The 18,532-nt window shown below is 41.4% G+C and overlaps 1 protein-coding gene across 1 annotated transcript in view; it reads right to left on the bottom strand.

The window, feature by feature from the left end:
* Positions 1 to 18,532, bottom strand: part of LOC309568296 (uncharacterized protein) — a gene marked incomplete at its 3' end in the record, with an annotated part of 101,471 nt that overhangs the window by 13,512 nt on the left and 69,427 nt on the right. Inside the window, exons 5-6 of the mRNA XM_082273964.1 lie at positions 11,445 to 11,615; positions 3,322 to 3,529 (exon numbers count right to left, since the gene is read on the bottom strand). Of these exons, the coding sequence (XP_082130090.1) occupies positions 3,322 to 3,529; positions 11,445 to 11,615 (379 nt within the window). The remainder of the gene's footprint in view (positions 1 to 3,321; positions 3,530 to 11,444; positions 11,616 to 18,532) is intronic.

Here is an 18,532-nt window from a genome sequence, read left to right as displayed (position 1 = left end):
TAAAGTATCTCTGTGTTTAATTTGTTTTCCTCTTGGAATCACAGTTTGGAGTACTATTTATTCAAAGGCTTTAATTATAAGGGATATAAATATATATATTTAATGTGATTTGAAAAGTAGTTCAGTCATGTTGAAGTCATATTGTCTTCTATACGTCTTCCATTTTATGTAGAACTGTCTGTGTTTACCTATGCTAATAAGTCAGCATGTCCACAGTTAAGCTAGAAGGTCATTCTAGCTACATGAGTGTACAGCCAATTACTCGTTAAATATTTTTAACAATCGTTTTTTACAATGAAAATTAATATTTTAATGAAAAAGCTGCTCTCAGCTATTATTCTCCACAATGGACTTTGCCTCTTTGGTCAGGACTACCTCCACCTAAGCGTGTGGAGGTTCCAGGTTTAAGGTGATAGCAGGTATGGTTAGTGATCAAAATATTGGGGTACGTTGTACATGATACCCATTCACATGGGGGGGGCCAGGATCTGGGGGCCCCCTTGTTCGGGTGGCTTCCATATTCCGATAAGCCCCCCACCCACAGACCCCGACAACCACAGCCCAGGGTTGTCGGGAAGAGGCTCTTGTCCCCAGATGCTTTGGGGTGACCCCAGAGCATACACCCTCCCATGTTGAGGGCATGGGGCCTGTTATGGTTCCAGGGGGCGGGGGTGCTCGTCTCCCCCCTTTCCTGACCTGCCAGGCTGCATGCTCAGATAAGAGTCTGGTATGGATTCTGGGGGAGACCCTACGCCGTTTTTTTTTTTAATTTTGGTGTGGGGTTCTCCCTAAAATCCATACCAGACTTGATGGGCCTGGTATGGACTAGGGGGGAGACCCTATGCCATTTTTTCATTTTTTTTTTATCTGTATTGCCAGATGCTTGCAATACATTACAGCCACGAGCGAGTTAAAATTACATTTGTTCCTTTAGAAATGTCAATATTGCTGCAGCAGGCTCCATACATTGCACAAATGCGTCACTTTACAGGCAGACTAAGGGGACCCCCCAGGCATGATATTTAAAGGAATTTTTCATTATTATTGTTTCACTTTTACATTTTTTGCATTGATACCTGGCAGTACCTGGTCCCCATACACTTTTCATGGCAATAACTTGCATATAAGCCTTTAAAATGAGAACTTTTCATGTTTGTGTCCCATAGACTTTGATCATATTTGCATGTTTGCTAGAACTTTTTCCCTGTTCGAGATGTTCTAGTGCGAACCAAACAGGGGGATGTTCGGCCCATCCCTACTTAGGAGATAAATTAGATGGGAGAACCAAACATTTCTCCTGAAGGTGGTGTAGGACCCATGAGGGATTTTAAAGGAACACAGAGGGGGCAGGGTAAATAGTCTATACCTTTCCATCATAAATAAGAATTAAATATTGGTGACTGTTGATTCCATGTCTGTTTATCATCTGGGCTCTTAGCCTTTATATTATTATGGCCCTTATGCTTGTCTTATAATATTCAACCTGAATTCTTTGAAATATCCCCCCACAGACACATCATTCCTCTTTTGGGGGAGGACTTCTTTCCTTACATTTATCATCCTTGTTTGTGGGAAAATGTGCAGTTCTCCCATTTATTGGATCTCCTGAGTTGGTACTTGTGTCAAATTAGGGTTAGCATACTTAAACGTATTTCTATGGATGTGCATATTGTATTAAAGCTTGTTTGGCTGTACATCTCCTATGGGTCACAGGAGTGCAGTGCGTTCTGCACTCCTGTGACCCATTTTCAGCAGGGAGCAGGCTGAAGTCCGCTCTCTGCTGACGTCAGAGATGTCGGTCCAGGCATCGCGTCATCACGATCATGGAGTCGGGATCCGCCAGATCCCTGGACCGACACTTGGCTCAGCCTCTCAGCGAGCTGCTAAGAGACTGAGCTGGCCGCTCCCAGCCCCTCCACAGCCCAGCGCTGCAATGAGCGAGGAGGGGGCAGAGCAGAGTGCAGTGACTAACAGTCAGCAGCTCTCTGCTTGGGGAGCTAGGGGAGCTGTCAGAACCGAGTGATCAGCGGTTTTCGAATGCTCAGTTCTCAGTGCAGAGGTGCCGGGGGACAGATGCAGCATCCACCTTGGTAAGTATAAATAACCCCAACCCCATACTTTCTTTTGAAGCTCACTGCTCTTTATTAAAAGGGTGGAGTTGTATTGGTACTGCATTTAAAATGGAGCTGTGACAATAGGTAAAGCTGTACTGGTATTGAAATTTAATAATATGAGCTGTAATAACTATATTTTTTAAGGAAATTACATGACGGCTCTCAAACACTGTGAAAATGTCCACCTGATGTTTTGTGAATACTTATGTAACCAACTGATCATAGGTGTGCACAGCCTATTGCATTAGGGTGTTCACCTCAAAGCTCAAACACATATGCGTATATGTGCATGTGTATATATACTGACAGCGTCAGTATATATACACATGCACACATACGCTCCAAAATGTTGGAGCCTGCACATCCAGTTTTGGTCGTACAAAAATTCGTAACCGGCTGTCGAAAGCACTATACTAATGACCTGAAAATCTGCAGATCGTTCGTCGGACGAAATTTTACTTCCAATTTTCTTATCGTGTGTACGGGCCTTTAGGCTCATATCCAAGGAAGAGAATACAGCAGGGTAGGAGAGATCTCCTCCTCAATGGACACCCAGAGCTTATGAGAAACATTGTGATGCCTATCAGTCATATGCATCAAAAGAGAGAACTAGTATATAGTCCTGAAAGAAGAAGCACAACATCTCCTGAGGCTTTGCACCAAACTAACATATCTTATTTAGACGAGGGCGCTTACTGCCCCAAATATATCAGCCGTAAATTAACAAAATAAGTCAGAGGAATAGAGACTGAGCCCAAAATAATAAATAAAGAAAAATAGGTAATATTGCCATTTGAATGATGCCATCCGGCTAAACCAAGAACGTTGAGGGCAAGCCCAGGTTTTTAAATGAGCTATAGTACTTTCTGACAAGGGTAAGTACTGTATATTAGTGAATATAAGCGGGTAAGATCACTAGATATCTAAATCCTCAGGTAAGTAAGGGTCTGATTAGATCAGTGATTGTACCACAATGTACAGTAAATAGTTTATTAGATCAGCTGTCCATATGACAAAATTTATGTAGGCAAAATAAAGAGGAAGCGGCAGGATAGGATTGGAGAGCACTTGATTAATATTGTACAGAGAAAAGAAAAAGGCCTTTGTTTCTAAACTAAAATACATTTTTCAAATTTTTCACCAATTTAGCAGAAAAGAACAACTCATGTAAACTCTTCCATATCTAATGCATAATTTTAGTACATACCTGTGGTTTTCAATGTTACAGATATATTTTATATACCGGGACCAATCATAGGCCTCCCTATCCCCTTTTAGCCATTTTTCGACTTCCCGCAGGTTGCCTTCAACATAATCTGTAAGGTATATCTGCTTGAAATTTTCACAGGCGGACAGAATATTATATATGGAGGGACCAGAACCTATATCTATAAGACTATCGCCTTCCACACGACCTAAAAAAAAATAAAAATATGTTCATAATTTAAAGGGCATGTAAACATCAACAATGAGCTTATCTTATTTGGTCACGTGTGGGCTGCTGAATAAACCAATAAAGGCTAAGTTCACCTTTCTGAACATTTTACACCCGTATTTAGGATGTAACACGTTTAACAACCTCCCCCCACACCGCTGCCCCTCCCATTGTGACAGCAGATGGGGAATCCTCTCCCTACACCTGCTGTCACAATTTGAAAACAGTGCAGCCATACGGGGCTCCACTCACACAGCCATGTCATTTATTCACAGAGTTCTGTGAATGACTAAACTACAAGTACCATCTTCCATTGCGGCATGCGGTTTGTAGTTTCCAATGAACTGCGAGGGTGCTGATGAGCACTCTCGTGGTTGAGTGTTCTTCTTGCTCTCTAGTAACAGTCTGCCCAGTGGGAGGTATGGGCAGACAGCTTTACTGAGAATCTGCTGGAGCTTGGCACTGCATCCGTGATCTGCTGATTGCAGGTGCAAAGCTCTGCAGGCTCCTAAGAAAAGAAAAAAAAATTTAATGCACAATGTAAATAAATACATATTGATCCTTTAAGAAATCATGTCAGCTGATAACTTCCCATGATCTCTACCTCTGCTGCATTCTTAATGCTCGTACAAACTATATGAATATCGGGACAGAATTTTAGAACTTTCCTACGATTTTTATATAGTATGTACAAAACTTTCAACAGCCGATTCCGACTTTTCGTACGAAAATTCCCGAAGGGACAAACTCCAAAATTGTTCTCATACAGGAAAAGAATGAACAATTTTCGTTTAATATGTACCGTTTTGGTACGATTTTCGTACAAGAAAAATCAGAAAAGAAGGACTGCGCATAATCAGAAATAATAAACAACAAAAAAAAAAACTTTGTCGTTCGAGAATTTTCGTTCATCGGTTTCAATTTGCTGTGAAACAATGAGAAAATACAGACTATAATTCGTTCTATTTTTTTTATAGTGTGTACCCTTATAATTTTGGGCAAAGAACAAACATGCTTAAAAAGTTGCCTGACTCCCTGTGCACCCAGTCTGGGCAGGCATTTTCCAAAAATGTTGCTGACAAGTGTGTATTGTTTGACTTCCTGGGTAAACAAACCAAAGTGACATCTTTGTATGTGCACATAAAAATATACCAGTCAAATAACACATATTACATTTTGAAAAAAATATACAATAAATTATGCAAATATTACAGGAAAGAGTAATACATGTATACAATATAATGTATCATTTTTAAATTTTCCTAAATCTGAACACCTATTCTCTAGAGAATTTTTAAAATTCTGAATTCATAAATAGACAAATCTGCATGCATATATTTAAGTAAGTTGACTATTTTCAATAACCGAAACAGACACCAAATTTGACTAATTTTCCAATTTCACAAATGAAATCACTCATTGTTAAAGATATGTTTTTTACTTTGTGTTACTTTCATTTTTCAGTATTTATTTTATCTTCTCAGATGCCCTTGTTTCTTTTTTCACTACGCATTGGAGTAGATTTACAAAAGGACCAGACTGATCACTTTGCAAACTAATGTTGACTTAGATTAAGGTGGAAGGCACATCAAAACCTAACTAAGCCTTAAGCCTTATGCACAATGGCCGTTTTTACAGCTGCTGTTTTTGGCTTCAAACATTGTTTTTTTTGCAGCTAGTAAACTCCCCAGCGTGTTATCCTATGTGTCCATGCATGCCCACATATGCTGTTATCAGTGTTTTTGGCAGGGGCGTTTTCTGGCAGGAAAAAACCCCAGAACTAGTGGGTTTTGAGAGGAGTTTTTTAGCTGAAAAACAAAAAAAAGTCAAACAACGCTGAGCAACGTGGCTTTTCAGTGTTAATCAGCGTTTTTGAGCCATAAGCTAAAAGCTAAAAAAACTTTGAAAAACGCTACTGCAAAAATGCTGCAAAACGTATTCTACAGCTACAGCTTTTCTACAGCTAATGCTACTGCCATTTTTAGAACATCCAGTGTGCATGAGGCCTAAATCTACACCGATCCTCTTTATAATGCAGGGTAAAAAATGCTTCTGAGCGGAACAAAAAAAATCTGACAGATCCCTGTACTAACACAAGCGATGTTAGTACAGCAATCTTCCCAGTTGTGCTATTGTGATCTGACAGGGGGACTGCCCCCCTCCTCCTCTTGCCAGGACACACTGATTAGCTCTTGCAGTCATTGGCTGTGAGCATTGACCGGATGCCAGACAAGCAGATCAGCTGCTGGTTTTCCAGCATGCCCTTTCGATAGAAGCCAAACATTAGGCCGGATTCTGTGTGACAGCCTGCTGTACACGCTAGCCGATTGTCTGCCGGTTTCTGTGAATGCAGCCTTAAGCCTATTCTATCTACCCTGTAAAAAGAAGAATATGTATAGACCTACCTATTCTGAAGATGCTCTGGTCTGGTCACATGATTAGGTCCCAGCACCAGCTTCAGTATAGCGGAGGGACAGCCGACAATAAATGCCCCAGAAGTAAGTCTATGGGTGACGTCACTGCATAGCCTCTGCAGCCAGTGATTGGTCCTCTCCACTGAAGCCGGCGCTGGAGAGATCATGTGACCGGACTGGAGCAAATTCAGAATAGGTAAGTTTCGGCATCCTTCCTGTTACAGGGTGGATAGAACTGGCTTAGAAGCTTAGTAGGGTTTTGACTTGCCTTCCAAAAAAAAAACAAAAAAAAAAATTCCATTGTACATTTGGGCATGCAAAGTGAACACACCGTAACCCTGTTTACTAAGTTAAAGGAACATTCACCTTGTGACCGATATATAATTTATTTTAGTAAACTATCCCCATTAAAGTGGTTGTAAACTCTGTTACACCACTTGTACCTACAGGTAAGCCTATAATGACAAGGTCCAGCTTACTGTATCGGACCTTCAGAGCCTGTGCCGTAAACGGCGGCTCCCGCATACATGTGCGGGAGTGACGTCATTGCGGCTTTAGCTACTCACAGCGCCGGAGTCTGCGAACCCAGAAGAAACACCAGGGAAGATGTCAGCCGTATCAGCAGTGAGCGGGCGCTACTGTAAGGGCTTTGTTCTAAGTTAAGTATTTAACAAAGAGCTAGTATGGGAAGCATACTAGCTAGCTCATTATGCCATTGTCTAACAGGTTTTTTTTTCTTCCAGGCATTAAACCTCTTTAAATCATCTGTAAGATTTGACCCTGTCATATGGTAGCAATTTATTCCTGTTAAGAAGCAAGAAAAAAGTTGAATTCTAGTTTATGGTTTAAAATTCTTCTTCTTTGGTGGAAGCTAACTACAAACTGTTTTTATGTTGTCATATGGTCCCTCAGAGGTTGCCTAAATACTGTAATGATCAAATCGATGTTTCAGGGGCTGTAACGAGTTGTGACTATCGGAAAATTAAATGTTTTTGGATTAATGAATACCTACTAATATACACAGTTGTAGACAGAGGCATACACAAAAAGACCATATGAACCCCTCCTCAATCTACAGATAAAGTTTGCATGAAAAACAAGAGTAAATTGCTCACTTTTATCCTTACAGCGACTCAGTGGCTATGCAGACACTCTCGGAAATCTGGTGGTTTGCTCAACCTACCATTGCTCAACTCAAAATCAAAATGACTTGGTATCTGAGTGAGCAAAAAATGTGACTACCGAAAAGTTTGGGACCTGTGGATAACTCACTATCTATTGACTATTTAACACTCTTAAACAGAATAAATCCCTGGATAGCCAAGGGTTTCAACCTAAGGGTGGAATCTCCCTGTCCTCAGGTCCTTCCCTACTCTCCATTCCTATTGGAAACTTTTCCCACCCTTCATGTATGTCTTCCTTAACCTTTTCTCTACCTTTCTACCTTTCTTGTCCTAAGATCTACATCCATTTGTACCCATTAGAACTAATCAAGATGACAATGACTTGGCAAGTGAATCACCAAAAAAACAAATTATTGTACCAGTTATAATGATAATCTTAGTAATGTGGCCATACCCGACCACGAATACATTTTTGATTTGTGATGTTATCCTTGGCTAATGCCATGGCTTTTGCTGTCTCCATGGTTAATTATTGTTTTGTAAAATGTAAAAACTCAAGAACAATTTGATGAAACAGAAAAGATAAGATAAAGGTAAATAATTTATTAAGGCATTTCAAACTAAAATAATTCCTTCATTTCCACCCAGACCTGAATAGACATCAGGGGAATATACTGGCATCAATAGTATTACATACCTGATGAAAACACATTTTTCATAAATGTGAGCAGAAAACATTCTTAATGCTCGTACAAACTATATGAATATCGGGACAGAATTTTAGAACTTTCCTACGATTTTTATATAGTATGTACAAAACTTTCAACAGCCGATTCCGACTTTTCGTACGAAAATTCCCGAAGGGACAAACTCCAAAATTGTTCTCATACAGGAAAAGAATGAACAATTTTCGTTTAATATGTACCGTTTTGGTACGATTTTCGTACAAGAAAAATCAGAAAAGAAGGACTGCGCATAATCAGAAATAATAAACAACAAAAAAAAAAACTTTGTCGTTCGAGAATTTTCGTTCATCGGTTTCAATTTGCTGTGAAACAATGAGAAAATACAGACTATAATTCGTTCTATTTTTTTTATAGTGTGTACCCTTATAATTTTGGGCAAAGAACAAACATGCTTAAAAAGTTGCCTGACTCCCTGTGCACCCAGTCTGGGCAGGCATTTTCCAAAAATGTTGCTGACAAGTGTGTATTGTTTGACTTCCTGGGTAAACAAACCAAAGTGACATCTTTGTATGTGCACATAAAAATATTCCAGTCAAATAACACATATTACATTTTGAAAAAAATATACAATAAATTATGCAAATATTACAGGAAAGAGTAATACATGTATACAATATAATGTATCATTTTTAAATTTTCCTAAATCTGAACACCTATTCTCTAGAGAATTTTTAAAATTCTGAATTCATAAATAGACAAATCTGCATGCATATATTTAAGTAAGTTGACTATTTTCAATAACCGAAACAGACACCAAATTTGACTAATTTTCCAATTTCACAAATGAAATCACTCATTGTTAAAGATATGTTTTTTACTTTGTGTTACTTTCATTTTTCAGTATTTATTTTATCTTCTCAGATGCCCTTGTTTCTTTTTTCACTACGCATTGGAGTAGATTTACAAAAGGACCAGACTGATCACTTTGCAAACTAATGTTGACTTAGATTAAGGTGGAAGGCACATCAAAACCTAACTAAGCCTTAAGCCTTATGCACAATGGCCGTTTTTACAGCTGCTGTTTTTGGCTTCAAACATTGTTTTTTTGCAGCTAGTAAACTCCCCAGCGTGTTATCCTATGTGTCCATGCATGCCCACATATGCTGTTATCAGTGTTTTTGGCAGGGGCGTTTTCTGGCAGGAAAAAACCCCAGAACTAGTGGGTTTTGAGAGGAGTTTTTTAGCTGAAAAACAAAAAAAAGTCAAACAACGCTGAGCAACGTGGCTTTTCAGTGTTAATCAGCGTTTTTGAGCCATAAGCTAAAAGCTAAAAAAACTTTGAAAAACGCTACTGCAAAAATGCTGCAAAACGTATTCTACAGCTACAGCTTTTCTACAGCTAATGCTACTGCCATTTTTAGAACGTCCAGTGTGCATGAGGCCTAAATCTACACCGATCCTCTTTATAATGCAGGGTAAAAAATGCTTCTGAGCGGAACAAAAAAAATCTGACAGATCCCTGTACTAACACAAGCGATGTTAGTACAGCAATCTTCCCAGTTGTGCTATTGTGATCTGACAGGGGGACTGCCCCCCTCCTCCTCTTGCCAGGACACACTGATTAGCTCTTGCAGTCATTGGCTGTGAGCATTGACCGGATGCCAGACAAGCAGATCAGCTGCTGGTTTTCCAGCATGCCCTTTCGATAGAAGCCAAACATTAGGCCGGATTCTGTGTGACAGCCTGCTGTACACGCTAGCCGATTGTCTGCCGGTTTCTGTGAATGCAGCCTTAAGCCTATTCTATCTACCCTGTAAAAAGAAGAATATGTATAGACCTACCTATTCTGAAGATGCTCTGGTCTGGTCACATGATTAGGTCCCAGCACCAGCTTCAGTATAGCGGAGGGACAGCCGACAATAAATGCCCCAGAAGTAAGTCTATGGGTGACGTCACTGCATAGCCTCTGCAGCCAGTGATTGGTCCTCTCCACTGAAGCCGGCGCTGGAGAGATCATGTGACCGGACTGGAGCAAATTCAGAATAGGTAAGTTTCGGCATCCTTCCTGTTACAGGGTGGATAGAACTGGCTTAGAAGCTTAGTAGGGTTTTGACTTGCCTTCCAAAAAAAAAACAAAAAAAAAAATTCCATTGTACATTTGGGCATGCAAAGTGAACACACCGTAACCCTGTTTACTAAGTTAAAGGAACATTCACCTTGTGACCGATATATAATTTATTTTAGTAAACTATCCCCATTAAAGTGGTTGTAAACTCTGTTACACCACTTGTACCTACAGGTAAGCCTATAATGACAAGGTCCAGCTTACTGTATCGGACCTTCAGAGCCTGTGCCGTAAACGGCGGCTCCCGCATACATGTGCGGGAGTGACGTCATTGCGGCTTTAGCTACTCACAGCGCCGGAGTCTGCGAACCCAGAAGAAACACCAGGGAAGATGTCAGCCGTATCAGCAGTGAGCGGGCGCTACTGTAAGGGCTTTGTTCTAAGTTAAGTATTTAACAAAGAGCTAGTATGGGAAGCATACTAGCTAGCTCATTATGCCATTGTCTAACAGGTTTTTTTTTCTTCCAGGCATTAAACCTCTTTAAATCATCTGTAAGATTTGACCCTGTCATATGGTAGCAATTTATTCCTGTTAAGAAGCAAGAAAAAAGTTGAATTCTAGTTTATGGTTTAAAATTCTTCTTCTTTGGTGGAAGCTAACTACAAACTGTTTTTATGTTGTCATATGGTCCCTCAGAGGTTGCCTAAATACTGTAATGATCAAATCGATGTTTCAGGGGCTGTAACGAGTTGTGACTATCGGAAAATTAAATGTTTTTGGATTAATGAATACCTACTAATATACACAGTTGTAGACAGAGGCATACACAAAAAGACCATATGAACCCCTCCTCAATCTACAGATAAAGTTTGCATGAAAAACAAGAGTAAATTGCTCACTTTTATCCTTACAGCGACTCAGTGGCTATGCAGACACTCTCGGAAATCTGGTGGTTTGCTCAACCTACCATTGCTCAACTCAAAATCAAAATGACTTGGTATCTGAGTGAGCAAAAAATGTGACTACCGAAAAGTTTGGGACCTGTGGATAACTCACTATCTATTGACTATTTAACACTCTTAAACAGAATAAATCCCTGGATAGCCAAGGGTTTCAACCTAAGGGTGGAATCTCCCTGTCCTCAGGTCCTTCCCTACTCTCCATTCCTATTGGAAACTTTTCCCACCCTTCATGTATGTCTTCCTTAACCTTTTCTCTACCTTTCTACCTTTCTTGTCCTAAGATCTACATCCATTTGTACCCATTAGAACTAATCAAGATGACAATGACTTGGCAAGTGAATCACCAAAAAAACAAATTATTGTACCAGTTATAATGATAATCTTAGTAATGTGGCCATACCCGACCACGAATACATTTTTGATTTGTGATGTTATCCTTGGCTAATGCCATGGCTTTTGCTGTCTCCATGGTTAATTATTGTTTTGTAAAATGTAAAAACTCAATAACAATTTGATGAAACAGAAAAGGTAAGATAAAGGTAAATAATTTATTAAGGCATTTCAAACTAAAATAATTCCTTCATTTCCTCCCAGACCTGAATAGACATCAGGGGAATATACTGGCATTAACAGTATTACATACCTGATGAAAACACATTTTTCATAAATGTGAGCAGGAAACTAGACTCCTTGGTCATTTCCTCATCTTCTTCTATTGCATAAAACCTATCTAGGTACTTTCTTGGTTCAAAGTTATTGTAAATTGTGTGATTTTCTGTTGTTGATGAAATATCCATGGTGTCCGTCAACCACCCTGTGTGTGTACAAAAGTGAGAATTAGTCAGTATGTACCATATATAGTACTCTATTGTTTTTTGTGGGTCTGTTTTTACAGACCAATACCTTTAAGTGGGAAAAATTAGTAGTAGCCAGTAGTATTTAGCCCGAGGGTATCAGTACTACAAAATATGAAAGAAATATGTATTTAAAATGCAACCAACATCCTGACATGGCAAAAAAGCAATGACCTGAAAAGGGTGATGCTGTTCCTTAACTGTGCAATCATAGGTGGAGTGGGGAGATTTCCTAATTCAGCAGAGAACATTTTGAGGACTTGGACCAGGTTGGCTGGTGTAAATCTTAGGACTGACTTGCCAAAATTACAAACAGTTCCTTTATATGTATTACAACTGTGAAGCTGTTTCTCTATTTACCCTAACCCCTTTGCCAACCTTAACACGTAACCTAACCTGAACTCTAAAATGAGCCTCATACCTATTGGCTGTCACATTGCCTATAGAGTCTGTGTCTGTCCAGGGGCCTTGTCCTCCTGTCCATGTCTGGCATGTTGCACATAACAGATGGTGGCCACTGGCCAGTTGCATGTGTGACCATGCTGGTGCATGTTCTTTAACATTTAACCCTTATGTTGGAAAAGCACACAGACCAAGGAGGTTGTTTAACCTCCTTCCTATATTGTCATTGGTCCTGTAACTTTTTGCCAAACATTTAAAATAATACCAAACACGGGTTCAGTCTGAACCCGAAGTTCATCCTCAGTGGCCACAGATTTCTGCTCCAAAATAAAAAAAAAATTATGGCTAAGGCTTGTTCATAGGACACTTTTTATGATGCAAAGGTTGCCTTTCCTTCACAGTTATGTGTGAATGTGGCTGCAGCCATTAGTATTAGCCAGAAAGCAAGCAGCTAGCCCCATCCTATTTGTGTTTTAAACTTCAGTAAAGATATCCAGAGATCATAGATCATTAGTCTCTGTTGCTCCATTGGCCTAATACAGAGACATTAACCACTTTAGCCCCGGAAGATTTTACCCCCTTTCTGACCAGGGGGTATTTTGCGATTCGGCACTGCGTGACTTTAATGGACAATTGAGCGGTCGTGCGATGCTGTACCTAAACAAATTTGACGTCCTTTTTTTAACACAAACAGAGCTTTCTTTTGGTGGTATTTGATCACCTGTGCGATTTTTTGATCATGCGCTATAATCAAAAAAAGAGAGACAATTTTGCAAAAATTACAATATTTTTCACATTTTTTTTATATGAAATTCCCCAAAAAAAATGTAAAAATCAAAATTGTTTTACATTTTTGGCCAATTTGTTTTCTGCTACCTATGTTTCGTAAAAAAAATCACAATAAGCGTATTTTGATTGGTTTGCGCAAAAGTTATTGCTTTTACTAACTAAGGGAAAGATTTTTGTCATTTTTGTTGTTTTTTTTAACGAGTAATGGCGGCGATCTGCGATTTTTTTTGCGGGACTGCGACATTGCGGCGGACAGATCGGACCCTTGACTGACATTTTTTACACTTTTGGGGGTACCAGTGACATTACTACAGTAATCAGTGCTATACATATGCAATTTTACTGTAAAAATGACACTGGCAGGGAAGGGGTTAACTTTATTAAGGATGCAGTGACTATATGTGTCCCTAGGGGCGTGCTTCTTACTGTGCAGGGATGTGTGTGTAACAGCACAGATCAACGGTCCTACATAGCAGGACCGTTAGATCAGTGCTTTTACACAGGGAAGAATGACAGGCGGCTTTGTTTACACTAGCCGCCTGCCTTTCTCCCATCACAGCGGACGATCGCGAACATCGGGTCCGCCGGTCACATGCACAGAGGTGTCCGTGAACGAGCTGAGGCAGGAGCGCACCTCCGGCGGCGCGCGCCCTCCCGCTATTGGCTCCCAGGCTAGTGACGTACCGGGAGCCCTGACGGCCGGGGCTGACCGCTGCAGTATATGTACTTGCGGCGGTCGGCAACCGGTTAATGTAGATATAGAAAACCAGTATGGTATAAAGTTTGTAGATTGTTTCCTGTGCATCCTCAACACAATGTGTGAGTGTATGTAAATGTGTGTGAGTGTGTACACTGTCTGTGTTTGTTTATATGTTCTACGCTCTAGCACCAGGTCTTTCCTTATGTGTACAGCTGCTGGCTTCCAGCTAATCAGACAGAATATACTAGTGCATAGGTTGCTCAGTTTTTGAGCAACCTATGCACGATCCCTGATGACATCAGATGCTTTGCTGATGAAACGCGTCAGTTCCTGAGGTACGTCCTTTCGTCACAATCGGTCGTTGGAATGCAAACCGGAAGCCGGAACGGCGTGTCCACGTATCTGAGCTGGCATTTGTTATCTCAAATGTAAGTGACTATATTTTCTTAATAAATATACACATTGAATACTACACTATGAGCCTCCCTGCATCTTTTACATCTACATGCTGTGATCCCCAACACCAACGATCCATATGAGTGGCCAATAGGAGAATGGATTTAGAGCCCCCATCACGCTCTCTACAGGGACAGAGCGGAGCCTCCCTTGAGAATCACCCCCACTCCAGAGGAGGACCCCTGATGTACCATACCAGAAAGAGGGATTTCTGATAATACCCACAGGAACCACTTACTTACGCTAGACCCCAATGGGTCATCTGGTAAGTGGGCTGTATTTACGGTGAAGGATAATTCCACACCAGATTCCCCACTGGAGCCTTTATCGAGCACAATCAGCACCTTATGAAATTTCTCAGAATATTGGCACTGTGAAATCACTTTATTGGACTTTATACATCTTGATACATTTTTTGCACAAAGTATCAAATTTTGCACATAATAATTAATGTTCATACCCATGTTGTGCACAGTCACTTTATATTTTATAGAAGCACAGTTGGTGTTTTATATATGTTGTGCACAGTCACTTTATCAGTTTAAGCACAATTTGTGTTTATATATTTACTGATTTATTTACGTGGTTTTATTTATATTTATGTTTTATATATAAGGGGAATATTTTACCACTATTTATGAGTGCTGTCTAATATTGTTTTTATAATTCTTCAACCATATGTTGTCCAGACTAGCAGCTCATAAGCGTGCTTCATTTATTCACTTATTTATTCATAATTTAAATTTCCCCACTTTTTTCACCAGTGATCTAAGGGTGATCCTGGGCGCAACTACCTGAGTGAACCATCACTCAATTTTCTCATATTGCTCAGTTTTTGAGCAATGCATCCACATGCTAGCACCCTCTTTCCTTCCTTGAGTACTTTCCAGTATTTCTCAGCGACTTCAAGTTTCCATGACCCCTCACGTTTCCTGTGTCTGTTTAGCCTGTACCCAGCTTATGTGTTTCCCAGTGATCCCAGTGTTTCTATGTAGGTTTGGTTTTGGTTTCTAGCCTGCATCAAGCCTTGTTACTCCAGCCTGTGCCCCTGTACCTGCTCCTGTGATCCTCGTGCTTCCCAGCCTGTGTTCTCTTTTAGTGACCCAGTGCACTTCTGCCATCATCCAGTCTTCCCTCACCACCATGTCTCACTCAGTAACCTGCTTCTCTGTATCAGAAAGGTGCTCTGAGAAACACAGCCAACCTCTGTGAGACCCAGCCAGCCTGGTACCCCTAGCCTGTGTTTTTCTGCACAACCTTGCCATCACTCTTGTGTTATTTGCTACCTAGTGAATTCAGTGCCCCAGCGCTGCAAGGGGGGTTCTTCTGCTTTCAGTTGTGGCCTGCTCTGGTGAGTCAGAGGACCGCAACCTGGGTATCATCTGCATCGTAACATCTCCACTCTAGGACCTCTGGGGATGACCAGGTGATATTTTAGATTCTGTGTATCAGCCCTTTTAAAGGCTCTGACCATCACTAAGCTAGCATACATGCCAAGCAATCTGTGTTTACTCTGGGGCTTTCGCTACCATCTGCCCAGCTGCCCACTAGTCTTGTTCAGCCATTGTGCTCCAAGTAGGAGCGAATTCCCAATTTATTACATGTATACAGAGTGTGTATGCATAGGTGGTACAGCTGTGCTATGTATAAGGGAATGGTGGTAAAATAAATCATAAATTGTGCTGTAACCTGTATTTAATTCTGCGTCCTGCACTGTGTATATGTTACAAACACCCGGCCCCTGAACTCTGAACATTACATACAACTGACCCCTACACTCTGTAAAATACATATAGCTGACCCCAGTACTCGATACATTATATACATTCATTCCCTACTCTATATAAATTACATACTCCTAACCCCTGCATTCTGAACATTACATGAACATGACCCCGCAGTATGCACTTTACATGCTCCTGACCCTATGCACTATGTACATAACAAACACTTGCACGCAGTATCAAATGGTGGGTGTGGCAAAATTTCACTTGGTTGGACGGTCTTAAAGGGGCATTGTTAATTAAAACTAGGAGTAACTATGTTGTGCACAGGGTGTAGGGTTCAGGGGTTTATTATGCACAGAGTGCAGGGTTTAGGAGTACCTTACCTACAGAGCGCAGGATTCAGTAGCATGCTATGCATAGAGTGTGGGATTCAATAATGTACTACGCACAGAGCGTAGAGTGTTAGGCTCAGGAGTGCACTTCTTATAAAAGTACAAAGTTCCGGAGGGCATTATGAGTTCAGGAGTGCTCTATATACAGAGTGCAGAGTTTAGGAGTGCTCTATATACAGAGTGCAGAGTTCAGTAGTGGGCTACATGCAAAGTTCAGAAGTACACTACACATAGTGCAGAGTTTAGGAGTGCCCTACACTCAAAAAGCAGAGTTCAGGAGTATGCTACATACAGAGTGCAGTGTTCAGGAGTTCACTACACACAGAGTGCAGATTTTAGGAGTGTACTATGCAAAGCATAGCAATAGCATGCAATGTCAAGCGGCAGCTGCCGAAGCCGGCAGAATATTAGCATGCAAAAGGAAAGGGATGTATTCCAGAGATAAAACTATAATCCTTCCACTTTATAAAACTCCGGTCCGACCACATCTGGAGTATTCTGTCCAGTTCTGGTCGCCGGGCCTCAGGAGGGATGTGTTGGAGCTGGAGAGAGTCCACAGAAGGGCAACTAAACTAATTAGGGGATTGGAGGACCTTAATTATGAAGAGCATCTGCAATCGCTTGATTTATTCTCCCTGGAGAAGAGACGCCTGAGAGGGGACATGATAGCAATTTAAAAATATCTCAATGGTGATCTCAGCATAGAAAAAAAGCTATTCAGTCGAAAGGATTGCATGAGGACTTAGATGCATTAGAGGAGAAGCGTTTTAACCTCAGGCAACGTGGGGGGTTCTTTACTGTTAGGGCTACAAGATTGTTTGTACACGAATTCTCTACCACAAGAGGTGGTTTCTGCGGGAAGTATGGTGGCCTTCAAAAGACTCTTGGACGTACATCTCAAGGATCAGAACATTCAGGGGTATGAGAGATGATTACGGCCACACACACCTACACAGGTTGAACTGGATGGACTATTGTCTTTATTCAACCTCACCTACTATGTACTGTAACTATGTAACAAAGAGTATCAGAGTTTAGAAGTGCGCTACATGTGGTAGGGTTCTGTAGTGTACTGTGTACAAAGTGCAGAGATCCTGGTTTAGGAGTGTGCTACGCACAAGGTGAGGGGTTCAGATGTAAGCTATGCACAGAGTGCAGGGTTCAGGAGTGTGCTACTGTATGTACAGGGTGCAAAGATTTGTAGGATTCAGGAGTACACTATGTACCGAGTGTTTATCTCAAATTCGCTCTGTGATCATTTCAGAGAGAAGAACGTTCAGCTGTGTTTACAACAGCTGAGCTTCCTTCTCTCTCAGCGGGGAGCGATCACGGGTGTACGGCCCCCAGGAGCGCTTCCATGAACTGACGTACCCATACGTTGGTTCGCGCAGCCGTGTCAGTCTGCTGCAGTATATCTGCGGCGGCGGTTGGCAAGTGGTTAAGGTAGATATTAAGACAAAAAATATATTTTGATGACACCTCACTAACATGGCACATCCGCTCCAGAGTCACAGTGACAGTCTCTCTCCATGCCAGGTGGTCCCTTTAGTCCTCTCCAGTCCAAACAGCACTGACAGTCCCACTCCCGGCTTGCCTTGCACCCGTCCTGCAGACCTGCACACAAGGCTCTGGCAGCTAAGCTCAGCTCCCTTGCACCATGACATCACACGTCACACTCAGGCACTGCCTCCACCAGACCCGCCAGCGCCATCCGACCACACTGTAGCAGGCACTAGGATGGTCTTGGCCGGCTTCGGAATGGAACTGCCCATGTGCAGATCTGAACCAAGCGTTGCAGCCATATTGTTTTTACTAGCAACCTTTTCCTGTCACTGGCATTTACTGGCAGTAAAAATACTGATAATTGGTAGATCTACGTCACTCGCTCTCAGGAGGCTAGGGGGCGAGCGCGCGCCACCGGCGGCGCGCTCCCGCCCCCACTCGTCAGCGGGGAAGCCGCTGACACCCGCGATCGTTCCCCGCTGAAAGAGAAGGAAACACAGCTGACCGTTCTTCTCCCTGCAATGATCACATCACAGAGCCCATGTGATCCTTCTATATAGGATCACATGTCTCTATGGTCATTTCAGAAGCCACGCCCCCCCCACAGCTAGAATCGCTCCCCTAGGCTCATATTGAACCCCTTGATCACCCATAATGTTAACCCCTTCCCTGCCAGTGTCATTATTACACTAACAGTGCATATTTTTAGCACTGATTACTGTAGTAATGTCACAGGTCACCCCCAAAAGTGTCAAAAATATCAGTCAGGGGTCCGATCTGCCCACCGCAATGTCGCAGCCCCACAAAAAAACAATAAAAATGACATAAATCTTTCCCATAATTATTAGTGATAAATTTTGCGCAAACCAATCAAAATACGCTTACTGCGATTTTTTTTTTTACCAAAA

Source organism: Pelophylax lessonae (assembly GCF_965119305.1).
Source record: "Pelophylax lessonae genome assembly, chromosome: 12".
NCBI lineage: Eukaryota > Metazoa > Chordata > Amphibia > Anura > Ranidae > Pelophylax > Pelophylax lessonae.
This window is presented reverse-complemented; position numbering and strand designations above follow the sequence as displayed.